Genomic DNA, 17,392 nt, shown 5'->3' with positions numbered 1-17,392 from the left:
AGGCCATTTACCAGCTGTGAGTTCCAATATCACCTATGCCCGCAATAAGGTGGTGTTCGTATTGCCATACCCGACTCCCTATGGCCGCGGTCATTAGTCATCTGAATGGACATAATCATTACGCATTTATCAAATGGGATGACGTCACTAAAAAGCGTTAAATTTTAATAGAACGTGCCGCGTTTGCGCTTATGTCTTACGACGGGGCCGGGTGATGAAGCACGATTATGGCTTTATTTACAATACTAAAGATCTTTTTTTTGAGCCCGCTTTCATTGCGTGGCGTTTTAAACTTTGTTGATCTCGACTTCCTTTCCCACTGCCTGTTTTTGTGTTAAGTTTGTACCGTTGACTGAGCCAAGTAAGTAGTTTCCGTATAGCTCCTTTCAGCCATCATGATCATGATTGATACCTTTGTTGTGAGCAAGGCCGCCTCGACTTCTGCTTCAGCTCACAAATTATATCCTTCGTTTTCTTCTTCTTCTTCTTCTTCTTCTTCTTCTTCTTCTTCTTCTTCTTCTGCTCAGTTCTTCTTCCTGGGCTCTGCTCTTCACGGTGGTTTATTATCTACCCGTTTTCGTGACAAAAGTTTCTACGCAAGGCCACACAGCTGACCCTATGGTGAAGTGAAAAACACGTGAGGGTTTCCTTGGTCGGCCAGCGTGCAAGCTCTGTTGTGTCGCCGGCGGTTTCAGTGGCGAGCATTCGCTTCAGCTAATTGATGCAATGTGTCACTGGCTGGCCACCTAACTCAAGACAATTTTCCTCGAACACTGTTCCAATATAACGAATGACAGCGTCTAGGGAAGTAATTAAAATTTCACTTTTCATTTATTAGCAAAACAAAGAATGAAAACCACAATGGAAGGCACGTCAGCTGTTTGGATTGGTTCAGGTGTCTTTCATATAGTCTTGCTTTCTCCTTGCCATAAATTTTTACTTCTTCCTCTGCAAATCGCTGTCTGATACGTACGTGTCTGGATTCGCTCTAATGCCACAACGTTAGTTCGCGTAATAACATCTGAATTAAGTGCGGTCGTTCTGAGAAGAATATTGGAAAGAATTTTTCAATTGAAAGAGGCCTCGAGGGTGAAGGGTGGCTATATTGAAGAATTGTGCAATATACATTTTTTCGGTTTTTGTTAGAATCGTTGTTCTCTCAGTCGAGCTGACTCATTTCCCTGGTTAGTTGTTTCCTCGAATAAAAATTTGCGTGGATTTGGAAACTTTGTATACATCTGACGTAATCGCCACTTTCCGAACTGCTTCTCTCGCCCAGCTCAGGTTTTTCAGCTTTTTTGCTTTCTTCCTTGCGAGGAATAGATAGTGAATTTCACAGCAGTAGCGTAGAAGCACACTTCGTTATTATTTGACAGACTTTTATGTAAAGAAAACATGTCTTGTGCCTGACTCGCTGTTCGGTTGCATCGCAACGAAGAAAGCGTTTACTCGATCTAAAAGCCGGGATCGCTCTAAAGAACCCGTTTAGGAAAACTCGTTGAAATGAATTCTGTTGATGCTACTCTAGGTGCATTGAAGTATTGAGCTTTGCTAAGGAGATGCTGTTTTGGAAACAACAAAAGGCGATAAATTATACAGGGATTATGTTCCGCGCGAGGCACACGAGAGGGAGATCCATTCTGTTTGAGTTCTAGTTCTTTCTGGATCAGGCGCGTTGACACGAATAAGCAAACTTATAAGGTTCAGTGATTTTCGAAGCTTGGTTCCATGTTCCGCTAGGTTTACTCTCTTGTTCCGCCAGCTACTGAATTTATATTATATTTTGAATGTCGTGAAGATAGCTGTGATAATTACGTTTATTAGGAGCACCAGCCCAACTTAGCAAGAATTCTAAACACGCGCCGGCGAACGTGATTGGCTCGCATCATGGCAGGTCGGATATGAGCATGCGTAATGGTACGGGAAATGCACGTGTCAAAAGAATATAAAAACAACAAAGCTTCCTTCTTAGGTCCTAGAGATATTGTGTCATTAGCAGCCAGGTATCTTTTATGTCCTTCTATTTATCTAGATCTTTTATGTGGACCGCGGTCATTTTGGTCTCTTCACAACTGCGGCTCGTTTAGAATAGAATGCCATCAACCATGTTAGACTCACATCTTTGTCCACCTAAAACGAAAAAGTTTGCTCACAGTTGTCGGAACACAAGCTCTGGGAGGTTTACTTACTGCGCACCGCCTTTACATAGATTATCAACGAACACCAGGATATTTCAGCCCGAGGAGATGGAGTCTCGGATAATTTTACCGCCTTCTTTGTTGACTCATTTAAGCGAGGAAGTTCTTGTTCTTATTTTGGAGTATTTAGACTTTAAGAGTCTTGTAATGTTGGGAAAATCTTGCCGACTATTTCATCGACTCTCCCTTTCGGATCTCATATGGCGTCATCGATGTAGGGTGAGTAGTGTCGAATTGTCTTTTCGTTTCAGCGGAGGGAATCTTTGTCTCGACATTTAAATTTTTGGATTGTATTATAGTAGTCGCTTTAAGATGACTTGTTTCTTTCGTCGACTTGTTCCGAATAGAGAAGAAAAGGCCACATGAACTCATCGCTCAAGGAAAAACATTCGTTGTTGTGGCCGTCCACAACGGAAGCTTTTTTTTTTTTTTCGGTGAGCTTTCGGGAGTTCAAGTTGTTTTAACCGAAGAATGGCGTTCATACATATCCTTTAGTTAAAGAGTTGGTGTGGCCTTCTCTTTTGCCGGCAAATTAATCGCAGAACTTGAATTTTCCATTTCCGATTTGCAAATGCCATGTGGTAGTCGAACTCGTTCGGGCAGAATTTTAGTTGGAAATTTGGTCCTTTCTCGGCCCTGTTTTGCCGAGTTATATAGTTAAATCATGTTCATTATATTATCTCGAAGTCCTGGCTTGTTGCATCGTAGGTTTTCATGTATCAAGGAATACTTCAGTAAAAACGAAGAGGGCGAATGCTTTCATTTGGGTCTAATATATTATTCAAGATATTTAAGCTGCCAAGAAATTCGAGCTTTTATTTTATTTGGACGCTTTCTTATGGCAAATAGACTATTGCAGAATCTGCCAGATAGATGATTGAGAAGGGTTGTCGAAGTAGCCAAAGCCGGTTAGGCTGATTTACTTCCTATCTGGGTTCGGAGGAAGGGAAGAGGGTGTCGGCGTGCTCTCTCTCATGATGTTAAAATGGTAATGAAGAGATCGATTTCAGCGAATTTAAGTGGTTGGCGTTGAATAGACTGCTTGTACTGAATGCTGTGTTAGCGTAGCACTTTTCCATTTTCTCCTTGTGGCATTCGTTTACCCCAAAAAGCAACAACATGGCCTCTCCCTTCGACTGTTGTTCGGTTTCGTTTCCGAGACGTTCAGTGCGTCCATGGCTTTTGAAAATATGGTGTTGATTTTGCATGGGGAAAGACCTTGTCCAAGAAGTGAAATATGCACAGCTTTTTTGAACAAGAGGACATGAATAAATAAATTGAGGCTTTTTGAAAGGACATTTACGCGATATTATCGGAACCGGAATCGATTGCTTTGTGTTTCTCTTTCGCCAGGTCCACAGCAGCTGCCGTCTTGTTTCGCCAACAAACACACTCACTAGCCCTCTTTCTATTCATTGTTTGTGGCGAATTGCAAATAACGTCTTTCTTTCTTTCGAATCTCAAATTTTTATCTAAAGCCACTTCTATCTTCACATGTTCCGGCTGAGGCAATGTTATTCGTTCAGAGGTTTTCCCAGCTGAGCTTTTTACTCTCGAGAAGTAAGCTTACCGAAACGACGAAAAACTCACTTTTGGTAGAGAAACGGAAAGAAAAACGTTTGTTTATGGGCATGTATTATCAGTCTCTTTAAGAGATACCCCCTGCATTCACAGTTCAAAGTAGTCCTACTGAACGAGGCTTCCTCTGCAGACTTTTTTTTTCATAATAGTGAAGCACCGGCCACTTTCCTGTACTAAACTTTTGAACTCATTCGTGTACATGGCCATAAATTGTTACGTGGTCCAACATCTTTACATTCTGCTCTTATAGAGATGTGCCCATCAGCTGCAAGCACATTTGACTATGTAGATACAGATTTTCTGCATGCAGGATTGATTCTCAGTTGCACCCACGAGACAGTTCTTGGATCAAACAAAGTTACTGCTCACATTTTGAGTTACAAGTAATTTAGTTAGACTGTTCTAAGGATGATTAGGGTAGTGCTCCCTAAAGGTGGTACAAAACTGTGAGTGGCTTATATCATGCTACTCTATATATATATTATATCATGCTACTCTCAAACTCTTTTCCACTCTATAGATGGAGGAATTTATCTTGAAAGAGCTAAAGTGAGCCAATCCCTCAGTGTTTATTTGGCAGTGCTTTCTGTCCACTTCTTTCTTTTTATGAAAATTTTACTCTTATTATTCATGTTAAAAGCATCAAAAGATTAAGACTATGGTACCAAGGCGAATCAGTCAATTGTTGTGAAGATCTTTGCCTTTGCAATTTGGCTGATGTTGTTAGGTCATAGGCAGTTTTTGATAATATATAGTTCATCAGTGTTATCATTTGAAAGTCAAATGATGCTTTCTGTTTATACTTATTTGCAGGACATCAGCTGACAGGCGTGTGCTTTTATCATGTCAGCCTGCTTGTTTTAAGAATGTATGCTTTTAGTTAACAGAAAAACATCGAGATAATTACTTAGACATTATAGTTGAATTTGGTTTGTCTTAAAGTGGTTCATTCTCTCTTTTGACTGCAGTTTTTATTCTCATTCCAGGTGGACTTTGGTCTCAGAACAAGGTGGCCGGAATACACTTTCGTTTACCTCTACGAAATGTTTTACAAAGCTGAAGTTCTTAAGAATGATCACAATTTTTTCAGACCAGTCAGTCAACTAAAAACTTCTGTCATAGTTTGGTATCTTTTGAACCCTGTACCTCCTTCTCAAAGTGTAAGTCATTTAACAGCAAGCCAAGCAAAGTCTATATGGGGATTGACAGATGAAGAACTAGAGTCAAATTATCATGAGTCAGACAGAGGTTCGTGTTAAGTGGCTCCTTTTTTGTTCTCTAAACAATATTTTAGTATTCCTTTATGAGCCATTCTGGATTTGTGCAGGGAACTGGGGCGAGTTCCAAATTTGAACCAATCGATAAATTGACACCACATTAAAGACAACATCCAGATTGGCGATCTGTCCAAATTTGATGCTTTTAGGTTGAACAGAGATCATGTTACAGACTTTAAAACATACAATGTAGTAAAAAATCCGTACACCCCCAAAACCATATAAACTCTTGGAAAATTTTATCAGATTTGGGACAACTGGAAAATCCTGTCATGGACCTACTATTTGGGAATAGGTGAGGTGAAAATCACTTGGTTTGCCTATATTTCTGAATATTACAGAAATCGTAAAAAAATTAAGGGTTTTTTAAGGTTTTAGGGGACGCAGCCTCAAAATTAGAGACCTTTGTATGGGTTTTTAACTATGTTTTTAAGTCGGTAACTTGGTCTCTGTTCGACCTAAAAGCATCAAACTTGGACAGATGGCCAATCTTGATGCCATCTTTCATGTGATGGTGTCAATTTATCAATTGGTTCAAATTTGAAACTTGCCTTAGTTCCATGCGCAATTCCGGAATGGCCTATAGCCAAGCGTGTCATTTCTATAAGTTTTTTTTTTCAGCTGTCAAGTTTTGGTTTTCAAAGGTTGTTCTGTATTTGGGCTACCTTGTCAACTGCCATCAGAATAGTATCTTTTTGTAATCTCTAGTTTTACCAACTTGTTGATATCATGTGAAAGCTATTTAAGTGCCTATGAAGTGTAAAACATCTTTTGCTTATTTTAAAGACCATTTTTGCTGCAGGATCTATTTAATACAGGATTGGTTTTGTTGTTTATTGTCAAAATAATGGTCACTCTTGGTAAGCTTATACGGAGATGTACAGCATTATGGGCAGCAAATGTGTTTCAACTCTGACCATCTGCCTGAACTTATCTGTTCAAAATCCAAGATATTTTGGTTCATTGCAGAATGGGACTGGAAGCGAAAGTGTTCCCATGACAACTTGTCTATTGGTGCCACTTTGTGCCTCATCTGATACACATTACTGGTGCCAAGTTTGAATATCATTACTCCAATATTTTTGGAGATATTCTCAATTTTGTGATTCATTACATTCATTTCCAATTGTTGTGATGTCATCAATTTTTTAACAAAAACTTGAATATCTCTGGAACGAAAGAAGGTATTCCCAAAAAACAAAAACACCATTCTTCATTGTTTTGAAAGGTCTTTAAATTAAGCAAAATATATTTTTCACTTCGTAGGCAATTAAATATCTTTTTTGTTGTGTTCATTTAAATAGTGCAGCTAAGTGCAGTAGAATAAGTGTCCAGTGGCTTTCTTCATTCTGCTGATAAAAGTGATAAATTTGGAAAAAGTGATAAATTTGGAAAAAGTAATTGGGAAAAGACACAAAAAATGGAATATGGAAATTAAAAAAATTGCATCAAATTTGAGTTTTATGCTCCTGCAGATAATGGTTAATTATTTGCAGGAAGAGAACAGACCCCACCCCCACCTGCACCAAAATGTTAATAGCAGTGCTTTAGTTTTAAAAGAGTAAAACTGTGAATTGTGTGACCGATCCTTGCATGTTTGTGTTTTGCTCTGTTGTGGCTTAAGAGTTTCAGTAAAATGACATTTATTTAAATGTCATTTTATTAACAACTGTTCAATTTATATTTGCAGAAAGGGACCTCCACGAAGACTACCCTTCAAATTACTATGAATGGACTAGTTTATATAAACTTTTCGTTAGAAAACATGGAGGAATTAGGCTAATGCAGACTTATGTTCTCAAGCGATGTCTGAGAAATCGGCAAGCCCTTGAGGAACACTTTCAATTATCTTTACACTCTTCACGGCAACAGAAATGGTATCAATTCTTAGAAGATAGGGATGCAGGAAATCGCAAGGCCTTGAAAGCATTGACAGAGCACATGCCAAGAGTAACACATAGCTACATGCTTCACCAGGTAAATTACAACTGTTACAATAGTATTGTTTGGTCATGAAAACTGACTCTGTTGTAACTAATAGTCAAAAGATCAAATTCTAAGATGCATGGGACTTGTTCTCGGAAAAAACCAAGTCCGAGGTAATTTTTGATAAGACTGTCATTAGAAAAATAGTTATTGCTGCTCTTTATGAAGCTATTTATGAGGCAAGGCAACTGACACTCATGCTTGATACTTTCACAAACAAACAGGAGAGATGGCTAAAATTCAGGCTACTGGTTTTCTCAGTAGGAATCCATTTCCTTGGCAGAGCCAAGATAGGAAAAGCACTTTTGCAGTTTTGATAAAGTCTAAGTAAGGATTGAAGCAGGGCAATAACATTGAACTAACTTGGCACCAGGCACAAAAAATTCTTAACCCATTCACTCTTCTTGCTGCCAAGGACACCCCCAGTTTACAAGTAAAATTGTCTGGCATTAATTTAAAGGATGATAGTTTTGTTCCTCTTTCCTCAAATATCATAGGTAAAACCCATGAAAAATTCCCAGAAAATGTTATTTTGTAAAACTCCAAAAATATAAATGGAATTTGGTCACTTGTTTGTCAGATCACAGCAATGTACATAGATGGCCATTTGAAAGGTGGTTTCCAAACTGTTAAAGCATATGCTGATTTCTGTGGGTACTTCAAGAACTGGTTAGATGCTAAAAGCAACAAACTCTTGGTACAGAGACAGGGAGAAATGGTGGCTGAAGACTACAGAGCATGTCTGGAGTACGTTAACGGAGAGGTAAACCACTTGGGTATTAAAGTGCTACTACGATGAAAAAACCAGCTCTCGTTTTTCTTCAAATTTTGAAAGTACTTGCGTTGATTGCTCAATAAGCCAAATTTAATTTCAGAACACGAATTTGACAATCTGAAAGCCAAACACTGTTGTGCTGCATACTAATTAAGCTGCATTCTCACACTGAGTTTTTAAGCTAGTGAGTAAGTGACGTCACTCTCTCTGCTATCCAGATCACTGAAAGCTTAGCAGTCAGAACCGCACCAAGTAATGGCGGACCTTTAAATAAAAAAGGTGGAGCTCAAATAGTCTTCCTCTTGAAATTTCTACAAAAAAATTTGCCTATTGAGCAATCATTGCAAATACTTTCGAAATGTGAAGAAACACGAAAGCTGATTTTTTCATCGTAGTAGTACTTTAATTTAACTGCTTTTTTGAAAAAACAGTGTTGTGGTTAGGAAATATGGACACAAAGCGTTAGTACAGGAGGATGTAGACCCACTCTGGTCAACAGCAGTTTTAGGCCCCCTCCATCCCCTCTGGATATTTTTGAATCTGCAACTTGTTCTTTCCGGATTAAAAAATAATCTCATCCACACGTAAATTTGCCCATCCACCCTTTTTTCAAAATATATGGATCCAGATTCACTCTAGTACTCAGGACTCCTCAAGGAAACAGAGGTAACAGAGTATGTGCCATAAAGAAGTAATGTTGCCCTTGGCAGCCATCTTGAGAATTCGTGGTAAGGAACTGGGCTTGATCTTGTTACGCCATCCAGATTAAAGAAATTCTAAATGTAGTGTCCACATGTTCCCGGATTCATAGCAGATTTAAAAATATCCACTCTGGAGAGCATATTCAAAAAGTTCGGATTCGCCAGCAAATTCGCTGGATACGTGTGCACGGAAGGCGTATCCAGAAAGAAAAAGATGCAGATTCAAAAATATCTGGGTAAGAAAGGATGGGGCCTCAAGTATCCTGCCAGGTGTTCTTAAAAAGTCTGAGATGCAGGTGTGGACATCACCAAATGTCTTCCTGTAGGGTGTGGCTGTTCTAACAGGTGGCAAATGAGCATTGCACCATATTGCATTTATGACATGATTTTCTAGGTAATAAAATCACCAGTAATGAATCATATCTGCAGTAAGCCCTATAATAATAATAATAATAATAATAATAATAATAATAATAATAATAATAGCAATAATAATAATAATTGTCTCGCTAGTCGTTGTTGCAAATACTACAGCAACAGCGCAGCTCAACAAGGTTGAACTGAAAGCATGCCATGGTGCCCCTGGCAGCCTTTTAACGGTTCATGTATGACCTTGGAGCACAGCTTACAGTCAGCGGCAATCAGCTGTATGCTAGTATTTGCTGAGGGAGGAAAACCGGAGAACCCGGAGAGAAACCCTCAGAGCACAGTAGAGAACCAACACAAAATCGACCCACTCATGGTGTCAGGTCCGAGAATCGAACCTGGGCCACAGGGGAGGTGAGTGCTCTCGCCACTGCGCCAAACCTGCTTCCCAAAAGCTGCATTCGATACAAATTGGTTTTCAACTTCCTGGGGAAACATTGGTATTGCATACTTTTCAAACTTTAAAACTCGTGTTTTGCATAATTATATAATAAGTTGCGTTTACACCCTGAAATTTTAAGGTAGTGAGTAAATGACGTCACTTTTTGCTAGATCCAACCCTCTGAGGTCCAATCGGTCAGGTTTGAACGTGAGTAATGGCAGACCTTGAAATCCAAACCTTACACTCAAAATAAACAACCTTTTGGATAAAAATGAAATCTCAAAATTTTACTAGTCAGGTGTACATGCTTTCAAACTGAAGTAAAAAAGAAAATGATTTTGTGATCATAGTAGCACTTCAAGGAAACTATAAATTGTTTTTAGCCTTTAAAGTTAATGACGGTTTGAAGGAAAAATTAGAATCAACATAGTATTAAGTAAAAACATCTAGGCAGTCAGTGGGCTGTTTATGAACCATAATAAACCGCCTAAGACTGCAATTACTTGGTGAAAAAAGAACATTTGGACCAAGAACGCCCATATGGAAATCTAGTGCTCAAAAAGCTGAGCAAAACTATCTGTTAACACCTGATCATTGATTGCACAACAGCTTTCAAGACACGCTGAGGAGATTGAATTAACAGTGAATGACTTCATGAGCAAAGCTAAGCCATATGTTGAAAGACTTCATGAAGTTTGGGTTTGGCAGAACCGAAAAGGAACAGCCTACGGGAAGGAGCATAGACCTTCAACAGTGGTCAGACGGCACAAGTGTTACAGGTATTTTGAAGGTTTCTGTTGCTTTCAACTTTGTTATGGGAACTGCTAGATTCAAGCTCATTTTTTTTCCTGTTCTGTTAAATAAAGTTTCAATCATTATAGCCTATGTGAGCTTAGAACAGGGAAGTGGTTCTTCTTATAGTTTTCATACTCCAACCAATAAGTTGTTTTTGAGGTGCTGGCTTTTTCTTTGTCAAGATCTTTCTCATGTTTCGGTTAGTTGTCTAATCATTGCCAACTTTCTGACCTACAGGGAACAGGTAACAATAATGTAGGCAAAACATGGAGTTATTTCGCTGAAAAGGGTTCTTTTTGTTATCCTGTTGCCATACACATTTCTTATGACTTTTGCAAGCAGTCCAGTGCAAACGTATGTACCCCTTAATACTTAAAAATCAAATTTGACCATTTTCCAACCACAGTGTACTTAAGGAGACCTTTGGTGGATTATACGCATGGTGCATAGAAATAAACAGGTCACTTTGCTTCTTGATGTGAAAATCTAAATGCAGTATTTTGACTTGTCTGAGGTGCAATATTGCTAACGGCGTGTTTTGAATAAACTTCGATGGCCCAAACGTATTTTTCATGTTTCAAACATTGTTATTACAGCTAGCCTTCTCTGGCCGAACATTTCTTTTTAAATAGTGGATATTAGTGACTACTTCGTATGCGGTGATTGCAGAGATGTTGGGTACCGGTGTTAAGCTTTTACATCACGGATGGGTAGTCGTATTTGAGCCACAGCAGTTTAGTTTAGTTTCAATGCATTTCTAAGCATCCGCGGCTCCTGGCCCCTAATTGGTTGTTTTCTTGGTGACTGCTTTTACCCGACGATTTACCATTGATTATCTAGCTACGTCGCCTCCCCGAAAAATAGATGGCTATTATTCTTCACGCCTGGAATAACAGCGATATACTTAAGAAGAGATTGTTAGGCTCTTGTTGTCAAAGCTAGAGTTCCTGCACTTTCTTCAAAGAACAACGTCCGAAAAAGCGTATAATTACTAAGATGGCCCAACCATCGACAATTTCGAGTTCGGTCCCAAACGAACGTTGTTTTTCAACTACACAATTGACAATATAATATTGGAACTGCGTCTTGCCGAGTTAAATTAATGAGCCGTTCAAGAAACTTGAAGAGAGTCGTTGTGTTTACTTACATAAGCACAGGAGTGGGTCAACTCATTAGTTTTTCTTTGTTAGATCCAGTGGTTTTTAAGATGAAAAGGCGGCAAATCCAAGACAAACGAACAATGCCGTGCGGAAATTTTTCACATTTCTACCTTCCCTTTAATTTTTCTCTTTTTCCGCCATTTGTTTCAGTCAACGAGACCACTTTTCTTTGTAATGAATATTCACGTCATATCGACTGCTTTTGCCCGGGTGCGTTGGTGGACAATCAACAAACACTGATATTGCTCTAGCAACTCGGAAGATCGTCACTTGGAAGTATTTGCTTTCGCCGGTCGTGTGCTAAGAAACGAGTATCACAACGCCCCTTCGCAAGTGCGTATTCCACTTATCATCTGGGATATTCGATAATCGACACCTAATTAGTAATCTGCGAAACCCACAAGCTCAACATTGTAAAGGAAGTCGTAGGGGCCGGACATAACATTCTTTAATAGGCTTTACAAGTAGCGTTTGAAGAATCGCTTCGGGCAGCGTATATGGCTTCACAACGGATGCGCTTAAGTACTGAAAGAGTGGCCTGTTGTTCGCAACAGGCAAAGTCGAGTGGAAAAATGCCCATTCAGTTTTGGCATTCAGGTGAAACGTCTTTTTGTCAAGATCATCATTCCAAAACCTTCTGGCTTTTCAAGTGCTTGACACCAGAGGCCTGATATTAGCGAACGAATGAACAACATTGTTTTTCCTGATCACGTTCTCAACGACAGAATCAGTGTCGATTGGATTCTTTCACGTACAACTTTTTCGATAGTGAGCTGGAATCTCAGCTCGCAATTCTTTGATTGTGGGTGTGTTTTTTTGGATGTGTTGTGATTGAGGCGTGTTGAAAATGACTGAATCGTTGTCTCAACAGTCTGGTAGTGTGAGGGAGTGGAATTTAATACTGTCGTTATTCAGAGATTCACTGAGGAAAAATTAATATATTGAATAGTTCGGAATCAGAACAAAAGAAACTTCTGGAAAAAAATTGTAACAGCGATGTTCCGCTAGACTCAACAACGTAGCGAGCGTTAATGGATAAGCATTCCAAAAGAATTTAATATACAGTAATGCATCCCTTGTCCGGTCTCAAATCTGTCTTTGGCAGACACTTCATTTTTCGGCATCCCTTCATTACAGGATGAGCGAAATAGCTCAAATATATTGATGTGATCATGAGTCATTTCTTCCATTGTGTTCTTAGGTTAAAACGAAAAAATGGCCGGTATTATTGTTATATTGCTTTCATAGTATGTTCTGTTTCATTGCTTGCAGCCATTCTTTTGTGAATGTTTCGTATCTTTTCAGCCGTGTACATACCTTATTTTTGATTTCAATTTTGTAAGACAGCGGGATAAATCCCTTTCATGTTCTACGATAACATTTTATTGTTGAAAAGACGATTTAAACTTGAGAAAAAATGGCCTGGATACCGCAGCGGCCTTGGCAAGCGATATGCGGTTTATCATCCCTATTTGAGGAAGAAAGGGATTTGTCGTTAAAAGGCAACATTTTAAACCTAATTGCACCTTCCTCTTCTAGTAAGGGAAAAAACATCGTTTTACATTAGTAATGGTTGAATTAGTTATGGTATTTATTTCATTCGTAAGATGTACATTTTGAAATCTGTATAATTTTTTTCCTTCAAAGAAAAACCATTCATTTATTCATGATTGTCTTACAGGGAATTCCTTGAAAAGGGCAATCTGGAAGACTTCACAAGATTGAAAATGTACTTTGAAAGGAAAGAGGTGGTGGTGGCTTGGTTCAAAGACAACAGTTGGTTGCATACGTTGCTAGGAGATTACGTGATGCGGCCACTTAGACCGGCGTGTCTGTCATCTGATCTTTCTTCGTCTCATTTTTCCACCGACTGTGTTTCAAGTTTGGTGCAGAGGTGAGGTGACTTGTTTTATTACAGTGGTTTATTCCGAGAAGTGCAAGACACATCCTGAGGAAATTAGCGCGAAAATCTGGCTTGAGATAATTAGTGTGAAAATCCCGTTTGTTCAATGCTCACGTCTGGAGAGGAAACAGGTTTTAATGAACGGTGTTTAAGGTTTCTCATTTCAAGTGGAGGAGTCGCTGTAAACACGAGACTTTACCTTTGATTAAGCTCGCCTTGTGGGATTTCTCTTGTTCTCCGGAGATTTCGCGGGAAACTCTGAGAAGTTTAGATTCGTGTTTAAGGCTATCTGATTCGTGTTTAAGGCTATCTGGGAAACTAACTCTAAAGTTAAACATAGTTCCATTTTCGAGTACTCGATTTATAGTTCAGGGTCATTAACAGTTGAATAATTGAAAACAACGCGAAACTAACTGGTTCAAAGACAACAGTCAATGAAGGCCTTATCAAAGATTAAGCCTTTCTCTCATTTTTGGCCCAAGTAGAAAGAAAATTCTTGCTGTCCAGCAAAATCCTGGATTCGTTTACCCTCAAATAAAACGCTTATGGGTCGCGTCAGGGGGCTGCAAAACAAAGCAGCTGATCTATTCCCAGTGCTTCTGCGTTGTGCGCCATTTCGTTGACCTGGGAAAGAGATATGCGCAACTGAGTAAAACCGGCTTGTTTTTCTGGTTGCATCACTTGCCTCTCTTCTTTATCTTTTTTGCTTATTTGTTTTGGCGCCGCGACTTGAATTACTCTCTTTCTCTCAGCCTCACTTGGGCGGCAGTGATTGCAAACAAGTTAACAATTTGTGGTAAACTCTCGTCAGGCTGTGTTCCGTCAGCTGTGAGCTAAGCTGATATCAAGGGAAGCCGACGGCTCTCTTACCAATTTATTGCCTCTTTCCGTGTTCCATTGGTATTTTAAGGAAGTTGTGGTGACGCAAATCGGAATTGTACAGCTGAGATATCTGATGCACGGTCTCCGATAGAACTGTGTACTTAGAGCTCCCAGCAAAAGCCGCTACTAGTAGCTAAATTGCCTGAATTCGACAGAAACGCCTTACATTGGGTTAGCTGAACCACTTCATCTTTAGAATAGTCGATAGCGTTTTCCAAGTCCTCTTACGGCTGCTTTAGCGGTCGTCAATAATTTTTGAAACATGAAGATACCAAAAAGTGAAAACAATATAAGAGTTCGTGTGAACTTTCTAGGAACAATACTACTCATTCCCTTTGAGGCTTTACATCAATGACTCGCTATTTGTGGTTTCCTTCTTAGACCCAAGTGTGGACCGCACTGCCGCGGGGAACATTAGTGTATTTCCGTTCGGCATTGTTAGTAGCCTTTTTGAGCCGTTTGGGTCTTGCAACCCTTCGTAGGGTCATTGTTTCATTTGTTGACCAGAAGTGCTTAACTTTGTTTTAGGTTTCTGGAGACTGGATGCCGCTCAGACTTCAACAAGATCCGCATGAAGCTATCGGAAATGGGCTCACTTCAGCTGCAGAATCTTGTGCGCAAGTCTCGTCAGCTGCGAGACTCTATACAACAAGACGTGATGAAAGAAGACTGTGTTTATGTCAACGATTATGAGGACAGAAATCTCATTAACATCTTCGGCAGCGACCCTTTCTCAGAATACGGACGAAGGATAGAAGTTGTCACATTAGACTAGTTAGGTGAAATAATAAAAGGGCCTAAATTCGATCTCGTAAAATATACTTGTAATTCTCGATTTTCCTCGATCGTAAAATGGACGCTGGTCTATTGAATCGACGACTGGAAATGTTAGCGGTCTCTCCCGCTTTTGTCGGATTTCTTTCGTTTGGTAGTTGTATTGCCCCCATCAGGGCCAGTCTTACATGAAAGGTTTTTCTTTTTCGATACAGGACAAATGTCTCATTCTTCTTGTTCATAATTATTTGTACATGGTGCGTTTAACGTAGGTGCGAATGTTTTTCAGTTGCTATGACCGCTAAGTAAATTATTTATTGTTTGAAGTCGAGCTTATTTTGGTGCAGCTCGGTGTATTTCAGAAAAAGAGAACATTATTTCATTGCATAGTTTTAGCCTAGACAAGATCGCGCGATGACTGTTTGTTGTAAATGATAGAATGTCAAAGTTTGGGTGGAAGAGTTGAGATCCTTTATTTGGCATTTAATTTCTTCATTCCTGCTATGGGGGGAGGGGTAGGTGCTATCTTTGCATAGTGCTTGTTTCTTTAATTTTGTACGAAGTATTTTTACATGAAGTTGATATTTTCGGAAGAAGTGTATAATAGAATATTTAAGCGTACTGTAATTTGATGAAACTTCCGACTACTTTTTGGAGAAAAAATGAAAGAAAGAGGAGGACAATTTTTTTTTTCGACCACCTTTGGTCTTGTTAATAGTAAGAAAACGTACGATTATTTATTATGCAAAGAAATATTTAGTGAATTTATCAACATATCCTATGAAGCTTAGAATGACAAGTTATATTAGTGCGCAGCGCCGTAACTCTTCAAAATGAGAGAAAGATGTTTGATTAAAAACATTGATCAGTATTGTGACTTGCGGAAAAGCTTTTACTTTTTGTCATATTAACATGTGTCCGTGCAATTTCGGTAGCCTCGCAGATCCTACAAGGTCTCACCTGATTGGAGACCACCCTTGAGGTTTAACAAAAGAACAAATAACAGAAACAAGGGACCCTAGAGGATAGAGTTGCATCCCTTTTGTTTTAGGCCTAGGGTCCATTGTTTCTGTTATTTGTTCTTTTGTTAAACCTCAAGGTTGGTCTCCAATCAGGTGAGACCTTGTAAGAGCTGCGAGGTGACCCTGCAATTTCGTTGCGGCAATGCGTTGCAAGGCAAACTTGGCAGAGCATAGCTAGCATCGTTTGCGTAATAGACCTTATTCCAAAATGGCCGTCATTCAAATATTCTTTTGTTTTTATTCAAATTAAATTAGCCCTTGATGCCTCGTTCTTGAGCTGAAAATTCAAAAGAATATTTTGCTCTGAACGAGGCATCAAGGTCTAATTTGAATAAAAACAAAAGAATATCTAAATGGCGGCCATTTTGGAATAAGGTGTATCGACCTCTTTAGCTTGTTCGTTTGTTTTCCCATTCCATACCACGTGATGATAACAAGAGGCTACGGGTTTCCTTCGAAATATTTTAAGTCCATTTTCTTAAAGTTCACAGTTTCAATGGATGATTTTTGTTACAATATCTTGTTCAGTACGTGCAAACGTTGTTTTGCTGTATTTGATTTATGCTCATACCTGTGTTAATATCCATGCAGTTCAAATCCCAAGTATAAGGTTCAAATTCCGTGAACCAACCAATTTCAGGGCAAAAGTTCACTGACGTAAATCCTGGTATCTGGATGGGAAGACCGTCGAGATATATACGACACGATTTTGCCTTTCGTAGACTATATGCATGGTAATTACTTTTTTCAATCGGGATACTCGTATTTAACGGAATCCCTAAACTTTAAGGGACAAGTCACAAATCTTTTAAAACTATGTACAAAGTGATTTCTTTTAATCCCGCACGAATTTGGCCAAATAGCACCAAACTGCGTTTCAGGAAACTTGCACAGGTCCCGTTGACTTCGATAAATGTAACCTAAATAACATGTTGACGGAATGTACACTTGATTAAGCCTGGTTATCACTAGCTTCGCAAGCACGGGAGTGCTTATTTCAGGGTGAAAACAGGCCTGACCCAAGCATGTGCACAAGCTCAAGAATCATTTTTTTCCTTTTCCTTGTGCTCAACATGTCCTCCTACCCGGATTTATCTGATATACACAATTGCTAGATTGCTCTGAATTGACTGTTATCGTTAATTTAGGACACTGCCCCAGGACTTCTGGTAGCAGAGAAAATAAGAAAGATAAAAATTGTATCCATTGATAGGATTTGAACGGGGAGTTTCAACTAGAGCTATGGAAACCGTCTCCCGTAGAATATTAGTTGTGGAGACGTAAGCTTTGATTTAAAATGTTTAGCTTTGTCGTGAAATTTGGTAACCGACCTTTTTCAGTGTTGAATATTGTCAGGGGCACCCAACGAATCTGTTCCTCACGTTATCTGTTCCCCAGAGGAATCTTGCTGGCTGGCAAAAATACAGGTGTTTCGATGAGCTGGCTAGGAAATGTTTTTATTGATAGAGGTTTTGCCTGGGAATTACTGACTTTTTCTAGCATTTCAATCCGAACTGGCTGTAGAAACTC

General features: G+C 39.3%; 1 protein-coding gene across 1 annotated transcript; it reads left to right on the top strand.

The window, feature by feature from the left end:
* Positions 1-1,969: 1,969 nt before the first annotated feature.
* On the top strand, positions 1,970-15,715 carry LOC138015174 (uncharacterized). Its single transcript, XM_068862150.1, has 7 exons — positions 1,970-2,417; positions 4,766-5,027; positions 6,747-7,033; positions 7,623-7,805; positions 9,936-10,105; positions 12,963-13,175; positions 14,595-15,715. Exons 1-7 carry the CDS (start codon positions 2,094-2,096, stop codon positions 14,839-14,841), a joined length of 1,686 nt encoding a protein of 561 aa, XP_068718251.1. The 5' UTR covers positions 1,970-2,093; the 3' UTR covers positions 14,842-15,715.
* Positions 15,716-17,392: the final 1,677 nt, after the last annotated feature.

Source organism: Montipora capricornis, chromosome 1 (genome assembly GCF_036669925.1).
Source record: "Montipora capricornis isolate CH-2021 chromosome 1, ASM3666992v2, whole genome shotgun sequence".
NCBI lineage: Eukaryota > Metazoa > Cnidaria > Anthozoa > Scleractinia > Acroporidae > Montipora > Montipora capricornis.
The sequence above is the reverse complement of the archived record's forward strand: the minus strand, read 5'-3'. Positions and strand labels throughout refer to the sequence as shown.

Bases quoted from the DNA above. Each gene is read 5' to 3' on its own strand.
- LOC138015174 (XM_068862150.1), top strand. From the start codon at position 2,094: ATGCCATCAACCATGTTAGACTCACATCTTTGTCCACCTAAAACGAAA. The intron at 7,034-7,622 runs GTAAATTACAAC...CTTGTTTGTCAG, and splicing joins ATAGCTACATGCTTCACCAG to ATCACAGCAATGTACATAGA. The intron at 7,806-9,935 runs GTAAACCACTTG...ATTGCACAACAG, and splicing joins TGGAGTACGTTAACGGAGAG to CTTTCAAGACACGCTGAGGA.